The sequence below is a fragment of the Hemitrygon akajei genome, chromosome 16 (genome assembly GCF_048418815.1).
Source record: "Hemitrygon akajei chromosome 16, sHemAka1.3, whole genome shotgun sequence".
Lineage (NCBI taxonomy): Eukaryota > Metazoa > Chordata > Chondrichthyes > Myliobatiformes > Dasyatidae > Hemitrygon > Hemitrygon akajei.
This window is the reverse complement of record NC_133139.1, coordinates 86,904,231-86,927,666: the sequence shown is the minus strand read 5'-3', so window position 1 is coordinate 86,927,666 and position 23,436 is coordinate 86,904,231. Positions and strand designations below refer to the sequence as shown.

Sequence of the window (23,436 nt, the reverse complement as noted above, 5' to 3'; positions counted from 1 at the left end):
GCGCTATTTTTAATCTATTCAATATATGTAAATATATTTGCTGTAATTTAATTATTTATTTTTTCTTTCTATATTATCATGTATTGCATTGTACTGCTGCTGCTAAGTTAACAAATTTCACGACACGTGCCGATGATATTAAACCTGATTCTGATGGAGACAATTTTTTTTAAAAGCAGATACATCCATGGGTGGGGCAGAAGGTGTTTTGCAGGGCAGGTGGGAGCATAATTCAGGAATATTTTGCTCCTTCTGTCATGTCTGCTGTGCATGTGTGTATTCTTGAGGTTTGGACTCATGGTTCACAGTGCCTTCCTGAATAAACTGCATGAACCAAAGATTCTCATGAGTTGGTGGGGATTTTAAAATTTTTGGAGAAGTTTCAGATACATTCATAAATCATTTCCTGTGTCAATCTTGTAGCCTCTTGTTGTGATGAAACTTAGAGTGGACTTTCTGTTTCAGGAGTCTGATGTCAGCCATGTCAGCAACATGACATGTGCAATCAAGGATGAGTGTAATTTTCCATTCTGTATTTCCTCACACTATACTTAGAAAGAGATCAGTTCAGGCCACTGAGTCACTTCTCACCTACAGAGCAATCCCATTCCATCACTAATTTTCCCTTAATCTGTTCTCCCCACAATCTCATTGACTGCCTCCCGATTCTAGCCAACACACATGGAACATTTACAACAGCTAATTACACTTCTTTGAAATGTGCAAGGAGAGAAGGGGGTTGGGGGGGGGGATCCAATGTGTTCACAGAGAGGGCTGATAAACTCTACATAACAGCATTAGAGGTCATGACTAAACTGCACTACTATAATCATCCATCTCCTTCTGGTGCTCCCCTCCCCCTTTCTTTCCCCCTAGGCCTCCCGTCCCATGATCCTCCTCCTTCTCCAACCCTGTATCCCTTTTGCCAATCAACTTTCCAGCTCTTAGCTTCATCCCTCCCCCTCCTGTCTTCTCCTATCATTTTGGATCTCCCCCTCCTCCTCCCACTTTCAAATCTCTTACAATCTCTTCTTTCAGTTAGTCCTGACAAAGGGTCTCGGCCCGAAACGTCAACTGTACTTCTTCCTATAGATGCTGCCTGGCCTGCTGCGTTCCACCAGCATTTTGTGTGTGTTGCTACTATAATGATGGTCTGATTAGTCTCTAGGGCTGGGTCTTTCTGCCCATTCTTACAGTCTCTGGTTTATGAATGTCTGACTGATGGACACCCCTACATGTGAATGAGCTCCCACATATCATTAAACTCAAAAAGTTCTATGTACGTACAGAAATTCATTCTTAGGAATGATAGAACTAATCAGTCTTAAGTGTTTTTGATGCTGTTGTGACTGTGAACACAGTCACCAGGAGATACTGAAGCTGGTGATATAGAAGCCTTTATTCAGCACACAAGTAGACATCATAGTCAAGACACCCTTGGAAGAAGAGGCCTGCCTAACCCAATATTACATGACATTTTTATCTGCTAAAGGTCAAAGGTAATGGCAGGACAATTCTATAGTTACAATGTATCTACAATGCTTCCTTTGAATTACATATAGTTTTCACCAACACCTCCATCTTCACACCAACACTCCAGACCCCAAAATGAATGTTAATGCCCACTGACTCTGAGCTGCATCATGCATACGCAGGCATCTCAGGTCAAACAGAGTGTTTCATTGTTTGTAATCAACCCCAATCTGCAGCCCCAAGAACACCATTGTTCTCGATACATTTGGAACTTAATCTACAATCCACGTTCAGGTCTGAAGACTGGGTGCTGTTGAAATTACTATTTTCTATATACCATAACTCCAGAATACGTCCTAACAGATGTCACTCATTATAATAACCTATTTTACTTTATTTATTGAGGCCCTTCCACCCCAACGAGCCACAATGCCCGCAACCTACCTATTTAACACTAGCCTATTCACAGAATAATTTATAATGATTGCTTAACCTACTAATCAGTATGTCTTTGGACTTTGAGAGGAAATCAGAACATCCGGAGGAAGCCCACACAGTCACGGGGTGAACATACAAACTCCTTACCGACGGTGCCAGAATTAAATTCCAAACCCTGATAATCCAAGCTGTAATAGTGTTGCGTTAACCACTATGATGAAATCAAGCAATTTCTTTTTTTGCCTCCTCCCACTTTCTCCAAACTCAAGGTGTAGCTATGGGCCCCAGCCAAGCCTGTCTTTTTATTGGCTATCTGGGACAGTCCTTTTCCAAGCCTACCTTGGTAATGCTCCCCAACTCTTTCTGCACGACATTGGCAACTCCATTGGTGCTATTCATGCTCTCATGCTCATCAATTTCTTCAACTTTGCATCCAACTTAGTATCTCCTATAATATTTGATAACTTCCTTGCCCTTAAATTCGCTATGGACCATTTCTGACACTTCCCTTCCCTTTCTAGACCTCTCTGTCTCTATCTCTGAGACAAGTTGTCCATTGATATCTTTTATACACCTACTGATTCCCACAGCTATTTTGACTATCCTCTTCCACCAAGTCTCCTGTGAAAAATGCTACTTCCTTTTCTCAGGTCCGTTGTCTCCACCACATCTGTTCTCAAGATGAGGCTTTTCCTTTTCAGGACATCAGAAATGTCCTCCTTCTTCAAAGAACGGTGTTTATCTTTCTACTTTATTAATGTTGCCTCCACCCACATCTCCTCCATTTCCCAGACATCCACACTCACCCCCATCCTCCTGCTCCCCTAACAAGGATGTCCTCACCCACCTCCCCATGAGCCTCAGCATTCAATACATCTTCTCTGCAACTTCCACCATCTTCAACCAGACCCTATCACCAAACACATTTTACCTCCCCTGCCCCCTCCTCTTTTGCCATGATAATGCCACTCTCAGAGTGGAGGAGCAATGCCTCATATTCCATCTAGGTAATTTGTTTCCCCTCCCCTTCCTTTTATCTATTCTCCACTCTGGCTGCTTAGCTCGTCTCCTCACTTGCCTATCACCTTCTCCTGGTGCCCCACTTCCTTCCCTTTCCCCGTGGTCCACTCTCCATTCCTATCAGATTCCTTCTCCAGTTATCACCCCCCAGCTTCTTACTTCATCTCCTTTTCTCCCCACCGACCCTGCTTCATCTAGCAAATTCTAGCTTGTCCTCCTTCCGCTCCACCCAATTTCTTATTCTGACTTCTTCCCTCTTTCTATCTAGTCCTGAAGAAGGGTCTCATCCTAACACTTCGACTGTCTTTTCGTTTCTATAGGTGCTGCCTGGCCTGCTGAGTTCCTCCAGCATTTTGTGTGTGTTGCTCTGGATTTCCCGCATCTGCAAAATTTCTCATGTTTATTATTTTTCTTTCATATGTGTTTTTTCTGACTTATGAACAAAATCAACCAAAACTTATTTAAAGAAAATAATCCATTCATTTCCTGGGGATGTCTGTACTCTTATTAAGGAAAGTGAATAAACCCTTCTGAATACTAAACACAAAGTACACTGCTGATGCTGTGGTCAAATCAACACGTACAGACAAGCTGGAGGAACTCAGCAGGTTGGGCAGCATCCATTGAAACGAGCAGTCAACGTTTCAGGCCGAGACCCTTCGTCAGGACTGAAGATGAAGGGGGCAGGGGCCCTATAAAGAAGGTGCCAGGTGAAAAACCAATCAGAGGAAAGGGGGTGGGGGAGGGGAAGCAGGGAGGGGATAGGCAGGAAAGGTGAAGGAATGTAAGGGGAAAGCACTATGGGTAGTAGAAGGCAGAATCATGAGAGATGTGATAGGCAGCTGGAAGAGGAGGCAGAGTGAAAGTGGGATGGGAGAAGGAGGGAATTACCGAAGTTGGAGAATTCGATGTTCATACCAAGGGGCTGGAGACTACCCAGACGGTATATGAGGTGTTGCTCCTCCAGCCTGAGTTTGGCCTCATCATGGCAGAAGAGGAGGCCATGTATGGACATATCCGAATGGGAATGTGAAGCAGAGTTGAAGTGGGTGGCACCCGGGAGATCCTGAGTGTTGTGGCAGAAGTGCTCAATGAAGTGGTCCCCCAATCTGTGTCGGGTCTCGCCGATGTAGAGGAGGCCACACCAGATGCAATAGATGCAATTTCTCTCACTACCCCTCTCCGCTTTTCGCAGGAATCGTTCCCTCCACGACTGCCTGGTCCACACATCCCTCCCCACAGATCTCCCACCTGGTACTTATCCCTGCAAGCGTAAGTGCTACACCTGTCCCTACACCTCCTCTTTTACCATCATTCAGGGCCCCAAACAGTCCTTCCAGGTGAGGCAACACTTGACTTGTGAGTCTGTTGGGGTCATCTGTTGCATCCGGTGCTCCTGGTGCTGCCTCCTCTACATCGACGAGACCCGACGTAGATCGGAGGACTGCTTCATCGAGCGCCTCCGCTCCGTCCACCACAACAGACAGGATCTCCCGGGTGCCACCCACTTCAACTCTGCTTCACATTCCCATTCGGATATGTCCATACAGGGCCTCCTCTACTGCCATGATGAGGCCAAACTCAGGCTGGAGGAGCAACACCTCATATGCCGTCTGGGTAGTTTCCAGCCCCTTGGTATGAACATCGAATTCTCCAACTTCTGGTAATTCCCTCCCTCTCCCTTCCCCCATCCCACTTTCACTCTGCCTCCTCTTCCAGCTGCCTATCACTTCTCTCATGATTCTGCCTTCTTCTACTACCAATAGTGCTTTCCCCTTACATTCCTTCTTCACCTTTCCTGCCTATCCCCTCCCTGCTTCCCCTCCTCCACTCTTTGATCTTTCCTCTGATTGGTTTTTCACCTGGCACCTTCTTTAAAGGGCCCCTGCCCCCTCTTTCTTCAGTCCTGACAACTGGGGTCTCGGCCTGAAACGTTGACTGCTCATTTCAACGGATGCTGCCCGACCTTCTGAATACTGATAAGTATTTTTTAATTACTACGGTAGAGTGTTGATTAAACCCTTCCAGCACTTCGAGCTGCACTTCCCAGCAACCCCCCAATTTAATCGTAGCCTAATCACAGTACAATTTGCAATGAACAATTAACCTGTTAACTGGTATGTCTTTGAACTGTGGGAGGAAACCGGAGCACCTGGAGGAAACACGTGGTCATAGGAGAACATCCAAACTCCTTATAGGCAGTGGCGGGAATTGAACCCTGGTCACCTCTACTGTAAAGCATTCTGCTAACCATTATGCTACCATGCCACCCTATTCAATTAACCATTTTTTATTTCCTTTTATATTTTCAGAGAGAACCCAGAAAGGATATTTGAACTGTTTATCGAGGCCCTGTGTCCAAAATCAATAGATGACGGTGAGTGTGAAAAATTACTTAAAGGAAGAAAAAAAGTTTGCAAAGGTGGTTCTTAAATGATTTCATGTGATACATATCAAGGCTATTTGATCAAACAGCATCCATCTTTGCAAAGTCTCTCAAGCTTTCATCTGTTTTACACATTAGAACAGGATGTGGCCATTCAGAAATGCAATCACACTCTGTGGTCTGACCAGTGTCTGCATCAGCTCCATTTACCTGCCTTTAAACCTATGTCTTAATACACATAACTAAAACTGATCTATTGTTAGTAACACACACAAAATGCTGGAGGCAGCATCTATAGAGGGGAGTAAACAGTGGACATTTCAAGCCGAGACCCTTCATCAGGACTGCAGGATAGGCAACATCTATAGAGAGGAATAAACAGTCAGAAGGTCTGTGCTGCCTGACTTCCAGCATTGCAAATGTGTTACTCCGGATTTTCAGCATCTGCAGAATCTACTTTTCTTTGTTTTGAATGTTTCAGTTTCTTCTGGGAAAGAGTTGCAGATTTCTCGTTCCTAATCTACCCAGGTCCTCTCATCCACATCCTTTGTTCCAAATCCTGCCCCCTCCTCTAGCCACCATCACTCAGTCTACATCCTCTCCTCCACCTATTCTACATGTTATGCCTTTCCTGATTTGGATTGTTATTTTATTTCTACTTACTAGATCTCATTGCTTAATTGGAAGTTCACAACTTTTTATTTAAAATTAGAATTTTATTTCTTACATCCATCTCACAACATGAGAGAGTAAAAATCTTTATGTTGTATCTCCATCGTTATGTACAAGCAATAAGGAAAGGAATTGTGGGAGGATGTTGCCCAAACACTAAAATTGTATACAGAATTGTTTTGTACACTTGTATGTACAGTCAGATATGCAATCAGATCAATGTGTACTGATAAATCTGATGGCCTGGTGAAAGATGCTGTCCCGGAGCCTGTTGGTCCTGGCCTTAATGCTGCAGTACCGTTTGCCAGATGGTAACTCATTTCTCATTATCGTGTTGCTAAGCAATTAGCTTTTGCCATCACGTCAGCCATTATATAAACACTTGTATTCATTCATTCATTCAAACACATTCATTCGTTAGATCACTCATTAGAAGTTGAAGGAATTTCAATCAGTATTTAAATCTGCCTTTCATTAGAACACTGAGAAGTACTGTCTTTTTACACCAGCTCCTTATGTACTGTAACACGTGGGTGAATGATAAAACTGCCTTCAACTACAATTATGCCAGGACTGGAGTTATCTATCTGTCTAGCTTAAGAAAACAGGAAAAACTCTTGAGCGGGGCAGAACACCTTCTCCTCTCAGTGAGCCTCTTATCCCCTTCCCCAGACGTTCCTAATTGTTCATCTTCCCTCGCTCATTTGCTTCCTTTCATTGCTTGCCTTCCTTACCATGTTGATAAATTGGTTTATCATTGCCATGTGTACTGAGGTTACAGTGAAAAGCTTGTGTACTGATCATACAAATCAATTCATTATAACTGTAAAGCACTAACAGAGTACAGAATAAAGTGTTACAGCTATAGAGAAAGTGTAGTGCAGGTAGACAATAAAATGCAAGGTAGATTATGAGATCAAACGGTCACCTTATCATAGTAGGGAACCATTTAATAGTCTTGTAATCATGGAATTGAAGCTGTCCTTGAACCTGTTGATGTGTGCTTTCAGGTTTTTATGAGAAGAGAGAATATTCAGGGTGTATGGGGTTCTTTGTCTATACTTTTTGCTGCTTCAGTAAAACATCCAGCGTAATCAGAGTCCTTGGAGAGGGGAGGCTGGTTTCCATGATGTGCTGAACTGTAACCACACCTCTTTGCAGTTTCTTGTTGTCTTGGTCAGAGCAATTGTCATACCTAAAGTTCCTGATTACAAATCAGGAATAATAAATTAAATTCAAAGTCACCATATACATCTGAGGTTCATTTTCTTGCAGGCATACTCAATAAATCCATAACAAAATAATAACCATAATAGAATTAATGAGAAACAGCTCGAACTTGGGCATTCAACCAGTGTTCAAAAAAAGCTGTGCAAATGCAAAAAGAAAGAAATAATAACAATAAAAAATAAACAATAAATATCAAGAACATGAGATGAAGAGTTCTTGAAAGTGAGTCCATTGACTGTGGGAACAGTTCAGTAATGGGGCGAGTGAAGTTGAGAGAAGTTGTCACCTTTGGTACAAGAGCCTGGTGGTTGAGGGTTAATAACAGTTCTTGAACCTGGTGGCGTAAGTCCTCAGGGTCCTGGATGCTTCTTCCTGATGGTAGCAGCGAGAAGAGAGCATGGCCTGGGCGGTGGTGGTCCCTCAGATGGAGGCTGTTTTCCTGCGACTTTTCCTGCTGATGTGCTCAATGGTGGGGAGGGGTTTCCCCATGATGGTCTGGGCCATATCCATTACTTTTGTAGGCTTTTCCCTTCGAAACCTTTGTTGTTCCCATGCCAGCATGTGATGCAGCATTCAATATACTCTACACCACACATCTATAGAAGTTACAGTATATTTATAGAAGTACACATTTCTAGTATAGCCATGTTAGTGAGGCTCAAAGGAGGCGTTGCCAAATTTCTTTAGCCTCCTGAGGAATTACAGGCACCGGTGCACTTTCTTGACCATGGTGTTTACATGGTTGGACCAGGACGGAAAATTTGGTGATAGCTGTTTAGTGACTATGGTCTGACTGAAGTGGTGTTCAATAATATTCAGTGCTACCCCATTTTCTGGTGCTATACAAATGATCTGGACAAAAATACAGCCTACTATAAGCAAGATTGGCATTGTGATTAACAGTAAAGAGAAAGGTCTAGGCTGCAGGAAGTTATTGAACGTAGAACATAGCACAGTACAGCAGTTAAACAGGTCCAGCAGCTCATGATGTCTCTGCTGCCTTCACATGATCTATATCCCTCCGTTCCCTGCATTTTCATGCGTCTAAAATCTCGTAAATACCTTTTCCATATCTACTTCCACTACTACCTCGGCAGCCTGTACCAGGTACCTACCACTTTCTATATATGAAAAAAACCTTTAAACCTTCCCCCTCTTACCATAAATGTGTGTTCTCTGATACTTGATATTTCTACCAGGAAAAAAAATTTTGACCATCTGCCATACCAAAGCTTCTCATAATTTTCTAAATTCCCCTCATCTTCCATTGTTCCAGAAAATATGTTAGGGACATTTAATAGACTCTCATATAGGACTCAGATGATAGATAAAGCAACACACACAAAATGTTGCAGGAACTCAGCAGGTCAGGCAGAATTTATGGAAATGAAAAAACATTTTGGGCTGAGACTGTTCTTCAGGACTGAGAAGGAAGGGGGGAGATGACAGAGTAAAGGTGGGGGGAGGGGGAAAGAGGCTAGCTGGAAGGTGATAAATGAAGCCAAGAGAGGGGGAAAGGTCAAGGGCTGAAGAAGAGGGAATCTGTTAGGAGAGGAAAGTGGACCATGGGAGAAAGGGAAGGAAGAGGGGATAAATATAGATTAATGGAGGGCTATGCGAAAGGGAAATGTTAGATTGGTCTTAGAGTAGGTTGAAACTTTGTGGCCCAAAGAATCCTATGGTACTGTGCTGTACTGTTCTAAGTTCTAAAACTACTAAATTTGTCTAACTTTTCTTGACACCTCATACCCTATAATCCAGTCAGCAGCCTGGTAAACATCTCTTGTACCCTTCACATACCTCCTGCAATGGGGTAAAAAGAATTGTTTACAATGTTCCCAGTGCAGCCTAGCCAAAGTTTTATACAGCTGTAACTTGACTTCGTTGTAACTTGGCATGACCCTGTGAACCCTTACCGGTCCTCCCACATTCCAGAGACGTTTGGGTTAGTAGGTAATTTGGTCACTTGGCTGAAATTAGGCAGTACAGGCTCGAGGGCCAGAAGAGCTTGTTATCATACTGTATCTCTCAATAAATAAAAGTTTTTCCCCACCCTCCTTAAACCTATACCCTCTAATACTTGATGCTCCAGACCCCTACGCTCCAAGGAAAATAGTCCTAACCTGTCCAACCACTCCCTAAAACTCAGTCACTCAAGTCCCGGTAGCAACGTTGTTAATCTTTTCTGCATGCTTTCCAGCTTAGTAACATCTCCCCTACAGCATGGTGACCAAAAATGGAATGCGATACCCCGAGTGCAGACTCACCACCATCTTGTACAACTGCAACATAACCTACCAAGTTCCATACTCAGTGACCTGACTGATGTAGACAGCATGCCCAAATCCTTCTTCACCACCCTACCCTGTCAGAGAACCATGCACCAGAACAGCTGCTGTTCTATAACACTTCCCCTACCCCTAATTTGCCTAAATTAAACTACATTTGCAATTCTTTGGCGTAATTATCCAGCTGATTAATATCTCCTATAATATTTGATAACTTTGTTTACTGTCAATGACCTGTTTTATTGTCATTGGCAAACTTACTATCCCTGATACATTCTCATCCAAATCGCTGATATGCATATATGACACAACACTGGGCCCAGGCACTGACCCTTGACCCCACTAGTTATGGGCCTCTGGTCCTTCCACCATCACTGTCTGCTTCCTACTTTCAAACCAATTGTACATCTATCCAGTTAGCCAACTGGTCCTGGATCCCATGCAGTTTAATCTTCCTAAGCAGCCTACCAGGTAGAAATTTATTCCACCACCTCTCTCTGCTTCCTACCATCAAACTATAGAGAGTACATCTACTACTCTCCCCTCATCAACCTTCTTGGTTAGTTCATCAAAACATTCATTCAAGTTCCTAAGACATGATCTCCTACATATAAAGCCCATGATGACTACCCGTAATCAACCTTTACCTTTCCAAATGCATGCATATCTTATCCTTTGGACTGATCTCCAGTAAATGACCTACCACAGATATTAGGCTGACTCATCTATAGTTCCTGGGTTATGTTTTCAAAGTCTGTTTAGTTTCTCCTCAATGGCTTGATTATATGGCACGAAAGTGGCAAGGCAATTCAATATAGAGAAAGGTGAACACTATAAAGGAATCCATATTAAATGCCAAGATCTTACAAGTGTAAGGAACTGAGAGGTATTGGAGAGTATGTCTAGTTGAAGGTAACAGGACAGCTAGTGAAGGAAGCACTTTATTGACAAAGACAGAATACATAATCACTGGAGGATCAGCAACTTTAAGTTCTTTGGTGTTATAATTTCAGAGGACCTGCCCTGGGTCCAATACGTGAGTGCAATTACAAAGAAAGCATGGCAGTGTCTCTACTTCTTCAGGAGCTTGCGAAGATACAGCATTGCATCTAAAACTCTGATGAACTTCTGTAGATGAGTAGTGCAGAGTATATTGACTGCCTGGTATGGAAACACCAATTCCCTTGAATGGAAATTCCTGCAAAAGGTAGTGTATATGGCCCAGTCCATCATGGGTAAAGCCCTCTCCACCACTGAGCAGATCTATGCGAACTGTTGTCACAGGAAAGCATCATCCATCATCAGGGACCCCCACCACCCAGGTCATACTCTCTTCTCACTGCTGCCATTGAAAGAAGATACAGAAGCCTCAGGACTCGCAGCACTAGTTTAAGAAACTGTTATTACCCCTCAACCATCAGGCTCTAGAACCAAAGAGGACAACTTCACTTGCCTAATCACTGAACAGTTCCTGCAACCTATGGACTTACTTTCAAGGACTCTTTGTCTCATGTTCTCGATATTCATTGCATATTTATTTTTTGTTATTATTATTTATTTAGTATTTGAACAGTTTGTTGTCATTTGCACTCTAGTTGAACATCCAAGTTAGTGCAGGTTTTGATTGATTTTATTATGGTTATTATTCTATTATGGATTTATTGAGTATGACCACATCAAAATGAATCTCAGGGTTGTATATGGTGACATATATGTACTTTGATAATAATTTTACTTTTGAACAAGAGAAGCAGGATTATGCAGGAACTCTAAAAAACAATAGCTATGCCGAACAATATGTTGTTCTGATCACCAAACAAAAATGTGAGAGCACTAGAGAGAGTGAAAAGAAGATCTGAGGATTTTGACAGCTGAAGTATTATTAGATGGGTATGAAATTTTGAGAGACTTGGACAGAGTGAATAGGAATGAGCCACAATACAGACTAAAACTGTGCAAGTGGTTTAGTTAAAAGCTTACTCCTCAGATGGGACTCATCTGCTGTGATTGGCAGCTCATCAAGAAGAAAAACTCTGATCTCAAACCTCCACTGCCTGTGGCTATACCCACTCGTGGGGACGGCTTTGGGAGTAAACCCCAAGGGAAAAGTCTGGAGCTAGAATCCTTAAAGCAGTCCAACGTTGAGCTTAGTGCTGACCGGCAACTCCTGTGGTGCCGCTGTTGGTACCAAACTGTATCAGCGTCTGCAGTCCCCTTGGATTCATCAGCTACATGGGGAGGGGAAGCCTGCTGAATGGGCAATAACTGGCTCTCCATATCCTACTGCCCTAACTTGTGTACCGGCTTGTGTGTCACGTAGACAGCTATGGTCGACCCCGACCAAAGGAGGGCCCCAATATCCTCAAATCTCCCAGTATTTTTACTGGTTGCTATGGACATAAATGACACTCTTCTGTACTGCCCATTTCTGTGAGAAAAGTAGCATAACCGCAGATATAATTAGTGTCCTCATTATTAGTAAATGCATCATGAGCATTTCAATGGTGCAATTTAATATCAGAGATTGTACAGTATACAGTATATTACTTAAAATTCCTACTCTTTGCAGACATCCAGGAAATAGAAAAAAATCCCAAAGACAGAAAACAACCTAAAAGCCCCCCTCCACCCTCCCATGCACAGCAGCAGCAAAAGCATCAATCCTTCCCCCTTTACTCCAGCAGGTATCAACCCCCCATCCCACCACCCACCATGCAAGCAACAGAAAGCTCCAGTGACCATGATCCATCAAAAACTATCGTCCATCCCAACACTTTGCTGTCTCAGACTCTTTCTCTCACTAGTGATATCACTCCTGCAACAGCAAAAGGGTGACAAACGGCTTGCTGTTTCGATGTTATAATCTGCCGTGTCACTTGTCCAAGTTCCCCGACTCAAGGACCAACAGAATCTCACTCCCCATCGAGAGAGAAAGAGAGAGAGAGAGATCACTCAAGTACAGGGACCTTCTTTCGACAGCACCATACACTGCCTGCTATGTCAATGTTTCAATCTCCCACAACGCTTCAGTCAGCAACATCAGCAAGGTACTGAGTCATCCACAGGGCCACACCCCAAAGGCACACATCTTCCAGGCCACATCTGGGGATATCAAAATGCCAAGCCACACAGTAAGCCCAAGAGTAAAAACCTTCCAGCACCACCTGTGAAGAACTATAGTTTGAGCCGCAGCTGTAGATCATTGGCTCCAACAGGACCCTAGCCACCTTGAAAAGAAAAAAGAGACACAAGGAGACTGTTTCGCAGACAAACTGGAAGTCGCCTGTGTCTGCAAAAACCTCTGGCACCATCTTTAGCTCCTCCCACTCCTCTTTGCCTTGAGATTTGGTCAGAAGGCTTCAAAATATGTCTTTGTGTTCAGTTACCTGACTCTGATGAAGATACTATAATTCACTACAATAAAAACAGAAAATGCTGGAAATACTCAGCAGGATAGATTGCACCTGTGGGAAGAGAACCAAGAGTTAATGCTTCAGACTGAAAGCCCTTTGTCAGAACCGGCAAGGAGATAAACCAAGCTTTTTAAACTGCAAGGAGGGTTGGATGGGGAGGAATGGCTCTGATCAATTGAAACTGATGTGACCATGGAGTTAATCAGGATTATCTGATCAATGAATGAATGGGAGTAGTTAGAGAGTGAGAAGACATTCAAAAGAATGTAGGAGTCGGGAAATGTAGAGATGGATGATGTGCTGGGCAGATCAGACTGTGCATGTTTTGCACTCCCAGAAAAAAGAATAAAAAGAAAAAAAAAACAACGTAACAGCTGAGAAAATATTACAGATCCAGACTGAGATATCAAGTTACCTGGTGACTGTAATTCGCCTATCTTCTGAATGGAAGAAAATGAAGTTACTTGGAAATCATTATTTGGAAATAAATAAAAGAGATACGGATTAAGCTTAAACGCCTATAATTAAGTAGCTGGTCCACTCACTGGGAATGTACAAAGTGCAGGTAATTAAAATCTGCATATATTTGAATGTAAAATGTATAGGTCATTCAGTTCCACAAACAAGTTCCAACAGCCAGTTAGATCCTGTTCTGCAACTCCATATAGGTCCAGATGCCTTCACATCCTTGCCTAACAATCTGTTGATCTTAGTCAAGCAACTGCTGCAGAGTCAGTCCTTTAAGGAGAAGGTTATCATCTTATTTCTATAACTCTTTCTGTGAAGTGACACTTCCTGACATCACCCATGATCATCCAAGCCCTAAAGCCACCTCCTTATTCTGTCTGACTTCCACCCTCCTTGTTTCCAATCCTGATGAAGGGTCTAGAGTCTCGGCTCAAGCATTGACTGTTTGTGCCCCACCATAGATGCTACCTGCATTGCTGAGTTCCTCCAGCATGTTGTGTGTGTTGTTCAAGAATTCCAGCATCTGCAGAATCACTTGTGTCCCTGAAGTTATTAATGTCTTTGATCTCTCCACCAAAAAGAAAAGCATTTTTCTCAAATTCTTTTAAAGTTTTAAAACATTTGGTCAGATCACTGCTCAGTCTTCAAAACTCAGAACACAAGCCAACTCCATTCAGTCTTTCCTCATGATGTCTGAACCTGGATTGAGTGCTGTCAGTCCCAAGGCAGCTACAACTGAGGCACCTCAGGTACACCAATATACTTTGCATCACAGACAATATTCAGGCAGAGTAACCTGCTGGTATATTTCTGTCTTCTCTTCGAGTGCAAAGCAGGCCTTAAATCTGTTTCACCTCTGTGATCAGACAGGAAATGTCACTAGACCAGCCTAAAGCACTATCCCTTTTAAAAACCTGGGCATTTGTACAATGCAAATATACTGCTATTGCCATTGAACTTTACCAAGGCCACTGGAAATGCGTTTCCATTGTTTCCAGATTCTCCTAAGCATAACCTGTTATTTGAAAATTCTCCTCCATACTTCCAATATCCTTCATGTCTGTAATTTCTGTAATTTTTTCCAGCCCTTCAATCCTCCCAGGACTTGGTACTCCCTCAGCCTTTGCCTCAGACTTGATCAGTAGCCAGAATTTCTTCCCTAAATATCTCTGCCTCTTCACCTTTTTTTATTTTTGCTTCTTTATCGTTTAAGACTACCTCACCAACTGTATGTTTGACTATTTATCCTTTATGTGGCCCAGCATCAGTCTGGTTTAATAACATACCCGTAGTGTCAGGACCACAATTCATGTAGTCTGTAATGTTTTGCCAATCTCAGCCAGGGTCTATGGGACAGAGGTGTAGAAAGGATGGTGGTTAATCCGAGTGCAATTGATTAAAGGAACCCAGACACTCCTGAATACTGTGCTGGGGAATGAGCATGTCTAAACAAAGATGCATAATAGTCAAATACCTGCCAACACTCTCTCAGAAATGAATTAAGCCCACTTTGTGCTGCATGGATAGCCCGCCATTGGCTGGAGGTGGATGTCTGGGTGGGAGGAGTAAAAGCTTAAGACACTAAAGGAAGCAGAGCAGGTTCAAGATTTGGAGTCTGCTGCACAGTGACTCATTTCTGCAAATCTGGATTTTTTTTCTCTCTGTCTTAAAGTTGTGCTGAAGCCACAAGTTTCCTGTTGAGCTCCTTACCAGATCGACATTTGGTCAGGGCAAGACCTCTGCAGATGGTAGGAGGCAGACTCTCGGCCTGACAGTGTGTTCACAGGAGCATATGCCATGGTGTTTTCAGGGAATAGATTGCCATGCAGAATGTATAGAGCAGACATTTTATACAAGAATGTCTTATACAAGACATTTTATAACGTTCCAGTTAATAATCAACTTCATGTTGCATTAAACCATTTCCTGTCTGCTCAGAAATAGGCCAAAGCCTTGGCTGATGTCATGCGGGAATTTATGACTAACTTCTACAACCATTTTTGGAGTTCCCCTTTACTCCCCCCTTTGAAAAAACTGCTGAAATATGTTGCTACTGGAATCAGCAACCTCTTGTATCTAAGCCATTCACCAATAGAAGTTGTTTAAAAGGAATGTTACACATGTTCTAAAAGTCTCATACAACTATTGAGCACCACGTCTTTACTTCTAATGTGTGGTTCAATGTTTAAAGTTACTGTTATGAAGATTAAATAAGTCATCAAAGATTGAAGACAATAGCCAATGATTGCAGAGTGTAGCCAAAAACTGAAGGATCCAGTAAAGATTGAAGAGCTATTAAAAAAATGAGGAAGACAAAGAATTACAGACTTGTAAGTTATACGGAAATAGTGGGGGAGTTGTTAGAATCTATTTTGAATGATGTGGTACCAGAACATTTTGAAAGCCTTAATGATATTGGATAAAATCAAATGGAATGGATTTGTGAAAAAAAATCATACTTAACAAATCTTTTGGAGTTCTTTGTAAAGATATAGTTATAAGAATAGATGGTGTATAACCAGTGCATTTGACATATGAAATTTTGTCCACTTTCTTCTCATGTGGGACGTTATCAGAAAGTTTTTGATAAGGTTACACATAAAATGCCAATGTGCAATATTAAACCTAATGGGAGATAATGGAATGACATTGACTGAGAACTATTTCACAGAATAAAGTGAGAGTAGTTATTAATGACTCTTTTTCCTGGTTTGTATTGAGCTGCTACAGGGATCAGAGCTTAGGCCCCAGCTAATTACAATATACACCCAGTGTCCACTTTATTAAGTACACTTGTACATCTCCTCATATATAAATACAAATATCCTCATATACAAATATCAGTATCTCCTCATATACAAATATCCAATCAGCCAATCATATGGCAACTAATAGTGCATAAAAGGATGCAGACATGGTCAAGAGGATCAGTTGTTGTTCAGATCAAACATCAGAATGCGGAAGAAACATCGAGGTGAATGTGGAAGCTTGGAGATTGTTTGGGTATTCCAGTGCTCTGCAGTCTCCGAGAGGATTCCGGGAGACAGAGTGTGTGCAGGAACCTCGTGGTGAGAAGCCTGTGGGACGGGGCACAGGCTTGTTTTGTTCAACTCCAGTTCACTGATTAAAGCTTCCATTGTTCGCTGGTTAATGCGACAATGGTGGTTGAAGTATTGAGGCGAGTGTGGAGGGTGAGTGCCAGCTGCCTGTTTTTTGATAGCTCTTCTACAGAGGGAGAAGGTTCTGCCACTGGGCCCAGAGAGTGTTTCCCCAGGTTTTGGTTGTGGACTTGGTCTATAGGCTTTTTCACTCTTAAAGTTTTTTTATATTCTGTGTTTTCTGAGGAGAATGGCGGAACTAGTTCAAGCTGACAAGAAGGTAACCGTAACTCAGATAACTACGTGTCACAACAGTGGTGTGCAGAAGAGCATCTCTGAATGCACAACACATCAGACCTTGAAGTGAGTGGGCTACAGCAGCATAACATCACACTGGGTTCCACTCCTTTACCTAGAAACTGAGTGCATTTCAATGATATGGATAAAGGAAGTAATTGTACCACTTCCAAGTTTGCAGAAAACAAAAGTTTGCAGGATGAACGCAAGTACATACCTATGTGATTTAGCCAAGATGAATTTAGAAATATATGGCAGATCCAGTTTAACATGGATAAATACAAAGTTATCATTTTGGTTTTAAAAGAAGGCACATTATTATTTGAGTGGTAGTAGATTGGGAAAAGAGGCTTGAGGTGCATCAAGCATGCACAAAGAGAAATTAATATGTTGGCCTTCATCACAAAATGATTTGAGTTCAGAACAAGGAATGTCTTGCTCCAGCTGAACTGTAGTGACCTTGGGAAGATACCAATTGGAACTTTGGTCACTTGATCTCCTTATTTGAGGAGGATTATTTTTGCTGTGGAGTGATTGCAACAAAGAATTATCAGACTGATTCCTGGGATGACAAGGTTACTGTATGAGGAGAATAAATCTGTTATACTTAGATTTGCTTGAGGAGAGACCCTAACAGAAACCTATACATTTCTGACATTTCATTGGAGCTTGGGAGACTGAGAGGTGTATGAAATCTTGAGGATATAGAAGGGTGAATGCACTCAGTCTTTTTCCCCAAGGTTGGGTAATCAGGAAGTAGAAGACATAGTCTAAGCTGAGAAGGGAAAGCTTTAATAGGAACTTGAGGGGCAATTTTTTTCCACAGAGGGTGGTATGTATGTGGAATGAGCTGCCAGAGGAAGTTGCTGAGACAGATAAATAAACAACAAAGAGAGCTGGACGGGTACTTGGACAGGAAAGGTTTAGAAGGTTATGGGACAAACACTGGCAAATTGAGCTTGCTTGAATGGGCATCTTGGTCAGCATGGACCAGATGGATCGAAGGGCTTGTTTCCATGCTATATGACCCTATGACGAGATAAAGGAAAAGTATTCCCAATAGCTGGTGAGTCCAGAATCAGAGGTCACAGAATACAGATATTCCATTCAGAACCAAGATCAGGTGACCTTTTTTTCTCAGAGGGTGATGAATCAGATAAACTCTGAACCACAGAAAGCAATTAGTAAATCTATTTAAGTAGTGTGTAGATACCAAGATGATCAAGGGAAAAGGGGAGAAGGTAGGAATAGGCTACTGAAGTGGATGATCGGCCATGATTGCTTTGAATTCTGGAGCAAGGTAGTCTAATGCCCTTTTCCGTCGTCCTGTTTTCTGTGAACCTGAGTACTGTAGAAATGCTTGGCAAACACAAATCTCATTGTCCAGCTGTTACTGTACTCCATTTTTTGAAATTAGTCTCAGAATTTGAGATTCAAACTTACACCATCTGGCTTACAGCTTTTATATTATAATCAAAAGCCACACTTTTAGACCTAACCAACTCATCGTCATCATTATGTGCCATGTCATACGACGTGGGTGATCATTGACCGTGATGGTTCTTGGCAAATTTTTCTACCAAAGTGGTTTGCCATTGCCTTCTTCAGAACAGTGTCTTCGCAATACTCTTCAGAGAATGTCTGCCTGGCATCAGTGGATGCATAACCAAGACGTGATATGCAGCAGCTGCTTATACGACCATCCACCACCTGCACCCATGGCTTCACATGACCCTGATTGAGGGGGCTAAGCAGGTGCTACATCTTGCCCAAGGGTGATCTGCAGGCTAGTGGATGGAAGGAGCGCCTTGCACCTCCTTTGGTAGAGACGTATCTCCAACCTGCTACCCAGTATAGAAATTCTACCCTTCATGGCATGTTCTGAATGTAGAATAATGAAGTTAATGGAACTGAATTTCAGAAATTGTTTATAACCTGCAACTTCTGTGAGGATTACACATTTAACACATACGATGAAGGGCGGATTTCTTCTCTTAACACTTAATAACCATACACTTGACTCCATGCTTTAGACCCAATCCCAGCAATGCCAGTCACCCTGCCAATAATCTAGGTTTCACCAAAGTTCAGCCAAAAATACAGATGAATTGCTGAATTTGAAAGTGATACCATAGGAAGAATAGTGGGTATTATACATGGCCAGACATCCGGCAGGAGCTGGTGGGCGGTAGTGAGGAGGAGGAGCTATAGTCAATGCTTTTCTACCAGAATTATAGTCCAGTAACAGCATATGATGCTAAACTCAATTCAGTCATGAAGTCCCATAGTCTAATATTTTTTTAATGTGTATTTACTTCTCAGGGCCTCAGTATAGCTGGAAAGACCAGAATTTATTTTCCCTCCTTAATTCCCTGAAGAGTCCTTTGATCAACATTCTGAGCTGCTGCATTCTGTTTAATGGAGTGTTACTGCCCGTTACGCCACTGGCATTTAGGGCAGCAGCAAAGTTCTTCCATCCCTGGTGGTGTTCAGGGCATCCTTCATCGTGTCAGTAGCTTCCTCTCAGAGGAAGTCATGCAAGTCCCGCATGGAGACTCAGGAGTACCACCACACTCAGATGTAAAAGGATTCTTTATTACTGACTCCATAATAATTTTGTTTTACCAGTCAGGGTTGTTAGCCCTGAGCTGAACCCCTGAACCTGGAGGACCGGTTGGACCACTGTTACTCTGGCCTCTACCCTTGGGCTATTTGGCATGAGTAAATCTACTAAGAGCCAAAGCGTAAAGCCCTGACTCCAGCCAACATAGCTCTCTGGGTCATTGAGGCACACAAGCCTCCATTAAAACCCTCTAAGAGGACCACACCTTGTCGTAGGGTTTGGAGGCTTGCGTGCCTCAATGACCCAGAGAGCTATGTTGGCTGGAGTCGGTTGTGAAGAAGATGAATGCAATGTTGGCATTAATTTCTAGAGGTATAGAATATAAGAGCAGAGATGTGATGTTGAGGCTCTATAAGGCATTTGTGAGACCACACTTGGAGTATTGTGTGCAGTTTTGGGCTCCTTATTTTAGAAAGGATATACTGACATTGAAGAGAGTTCAGAGAAGATTCACAAGAATGATTCCAGGAATGAAAGGGTTACCGTATGAGGAACGTCTGGCAGCTCTTGGGCTGTCTTCCCTGGAGTTCAGGAGAATCAGCGGGGATCTCATAGAAACATTCCGAATGTTAAAAGATCTGAACAGATTAGATATAGCAAAGTTATTTCCCATGGTAGGGGATTCTAGGACAAGAGGGCACGACTTCAGGATTGAAGGACGTCCTTTTAGAACTGAGTTGCGGAGAAATTAATTTAGTCAGAGGGTGGTAAATCTGTGGAATTTGTTGCCACGAGCGGCTGTGGAGGCCAAGTCACTGGGTGTATTTAAGGCAGAGATAGATAGGTTCTTGATTAGCCAGGGCATCAAAAGGTATGGGTGAAAGCAGGCGAGTGAGGATGACTGGAAGAATTGGATCAGCCCATAATTGAATGGCAGAGCAGACTCCATGTGCCGAATAGCCTACTTCTGCTCCCTATATCTTATGGTCTTATGGTCTTTGAATTCCTGTTGCAAATGGTCATCTTCTGCAGGAGTTTCTTGTTACTAATCAGTGCATGACCGAATCGGATTTATTATCACTAACCTAGATGACATGAAATTTGTCATTTTATGGTAGCAGTACAGTGCAAAGGCGTAAAATTTCTGTAAGTTACAAAAAGTAAATAAACAGTGCAAAATAAAAGGGATAAAGAGGTGTTCAGATGGGAGAATCTGTTACAGAATCGTTCAGTGCCGGTCTTCAGGCTCACGTACAGTACCTCCACCTGATGGTAGTAACGAGAAGAGGGCATATAGTGAGAGTACTTAATGATAGATGCCACCTCCTTGAGGCACTGTCTCTTGAGGATATCCTTGACCTTGGGGACAGTTGTGCTGCATGAGTCCATAAGCCTCTGCAGCCCAGTGCATTTCTGTGCATTGGAGGCTCCATTCCAGCTTCTGATGCATCCAGTCAGAATGCTCCCACCATACGTCTATAGACATTTTGTAGAAATAATATCTTACTTAGGTCTTCTTGCATGCAGCTATAGACAACTCATTTGCTAAGGAATTTGTGCTGATATATATATCTAACTGTAATTCAGTTTTCTTCTCTATTATTATGTATTACATTGTACTGCTGCCACAAAGACAACAAATTTCATGACATATGCTGGTGGTATTAAACCTGCCTCTGATTCTAATTGTGTGATTAGATTTTTATTTAGGTTCTTGATTGGTCAGGCCATGAAGGGATATGGCGGTAAGGTAGGAAAGTGCGACTGAGAGGAAAATTGGATCAGCCATAGTGAAATGGCAGAGCAGATGTGATGGGCCAAATGGCTCCTATATCTTATGATCTTATTACAGCATGGTGAATGAATAAAAGGTGCTGGCACTCAGACATTTGTTCATCAATCACTGAGAGTAAATGTATAAATGTTAGGAAAGTTAGCCTCAGGTGTGTAAGTAACTTAAATTTCTTACCATTGCTAACTTTATTGGTTTAATCTATTTGCACTGATATACTTTCTAACCAATATGTTGTAATGGCCCATAAAAGTTTACTTTCACCTTAGGTTGTGCTTTATTGGAAGTATAAGAGTACAAGTATCTTACTACATGGTGTCGGCTTGCCCAGCATTGGTAGATCACCTGCCTGGGCAGCATCATTGGGCAGGGTGGTGGGACCAAGGATGATGTCAAGTACAGACTCAGCAAAGCTAGAAACATCTTCAGATCAATGAGCAACATATGGGGATGGACCAAGTACAGTGTCCGCACCAAGGTGAAGCTGTACCAAATCTGTGCTCTATCCAAACTCTTATACAAGTCAGATTGCTGGTGCATGACAGAGAACGACCTTGCCAGCTGTCGTCATTCCACACCATGAGCTTTCAGAACATCCTCCATATTTTCTGGCCAAGAAAGATCTCCATCCACGCCCTACTCCTTCAGTGTCACCAAGAGGACACGGCCACAATCATCATGAGTAAATGTTGGAGATGGACTGGGCACGTGATGAGAAGAGAGGCCAACTCCTTCAGCAAGAGAGCACTTCATTGGACCCCTGCAGGGCAAAGGAAATGCAGAAGACCAAAGACGCTGTACAATAGAGGCAGAAATTAGGACCCTGAACCACAGCTGGGGTACAACAGAAAAATAGCCAAGGACAGACATAGATGTAGGGCTTTCATTGCTGCCCTAAACACCAGCAGTGCAACAGGCAGTAACCACTACTAATATCTAGTCTCTACACGAGGAAGGAAATTCTTGCAGAAAATGGAGTGCAACAGAGATTTAGCAGGTTGATTACTTTGGATAAAGGGTTTTGTCTTCTGAAGGAGATTGAACAGACTGGGTCAATATTTTCACCAATACAGAACAAGATATCTTATTGAAATATTCAAAAACACTGTGGGATTTGCGAAGATACAAGTCGATGCTTTTCCTAACTGCAATTGCTAGAAATGAATCACTGCCTCAGAATAATGTGTCAGTTTGTCATGAATGTGAAGAAATTCCTTACCTTGAGGGTAGTGAATCTTCAGAATTTCTATTCAAAAGGATTGTAGAGGCTCAGTGTTAAGTGTGTGCATGGCAGAGGCTGAGAGATTTTTGGATTTTGAAGGAATCAAAGGATCTGAAGTTACTGCAGCAAAATGGCGCTGAAGTAAAATGTGTATTTGGTATATAATGCAACCTTGATAGAACATCAGAAACACAACAGATTTTGCAGATGCTGAGCAACATGCACAAAATGCTGGAGAAACTCAGCAAGCCAGGCAGCATCTGCAAGAAGCTGGGACCTAAGTGATGGAGATAAAAGGCTGAAGATGAAAGAATCTGATGAGAGGACATGGGAGAAAGGATATAAAATGCCTCCTTATATTTCAGATTTAGCGTAGTTTCAGATGTGGAATGGTTATTCTCATGCCTGCAAGTTAGAAATCAGAAAAAATGTTAATTTCACTTTTGCAGATAGTTTATCAAATGAGTAAATTGGTTTAAAATTGCCACCTGCACTGAGGCGGAGTGAAGAACTTGTGTGGCGTACCATTCATCCAAATTAGTTCAGTACAGTAGTGCACTGAGGTAGTACAAGATAAAATAAAATAAGAGTGCTGATTAAAGTGTTGCAGTTACAGAGAAAGGGCAGCACAGGTGCAAGTCATAACAAGCTAGACTGCAAGACCAAGAGTCCATACTAGGAAACTAGGGGACCATTCAAAAGCCTTATAACAGTGAGATAGATGCTAACCTTGAGCCTGTTGATAAGTGTTTTTTATGCTTTTAAGCCTTCTGCCCGATGGGAGGGGAGATTATAGAGAAAATGATCTTCTTTCATTTTGACCTTACACTTTACCATTTACCTGCACTGCACTCTTTGGTAGCTTTGTTGTTTGACCTGATTCTACCTCAGTGCACTGTGTAATAATTTGATCTGTATGAAAAGTATGCCAGACAAACTTTTCACTGTATCTCAGTACATGTGACAATAATAAACCAATAGTGGGGTCTTTGATTATGCTGGCTTATTTACCACAGCAGCAAGAAGTGGAGACAGAGTCCCTGGAGGGGAGGCTTTTTTCAAAGGAAGTTTGTGAA

General features: G+C 42.3%; 1 protein-coding gene across 2 annotated transcripts in view; it reads left to right on the top strand.

Moving 5' to 3' along the window:
• Positions 1 to 23,436, top strand: part of dennd1c (DENN domain containing 1C) — a 109,294-nt gene that overhangs the window by 11,944 nt on the left and 73,914 nt on the right. For both annotated transcript variants that reach the window (XM_073069370.1, XM_073069369.1), the window contains exon 2: positions 5,244 to 5,308. In XM_073069370.1, coding sequence (XP_072925471.1) covers positions 5,244 to 5,308 — 65 coding nt within the window. The remainder of the gene's footprint in view (positions 1 to 5,243; positions 5,309 to 23,436) is intronic.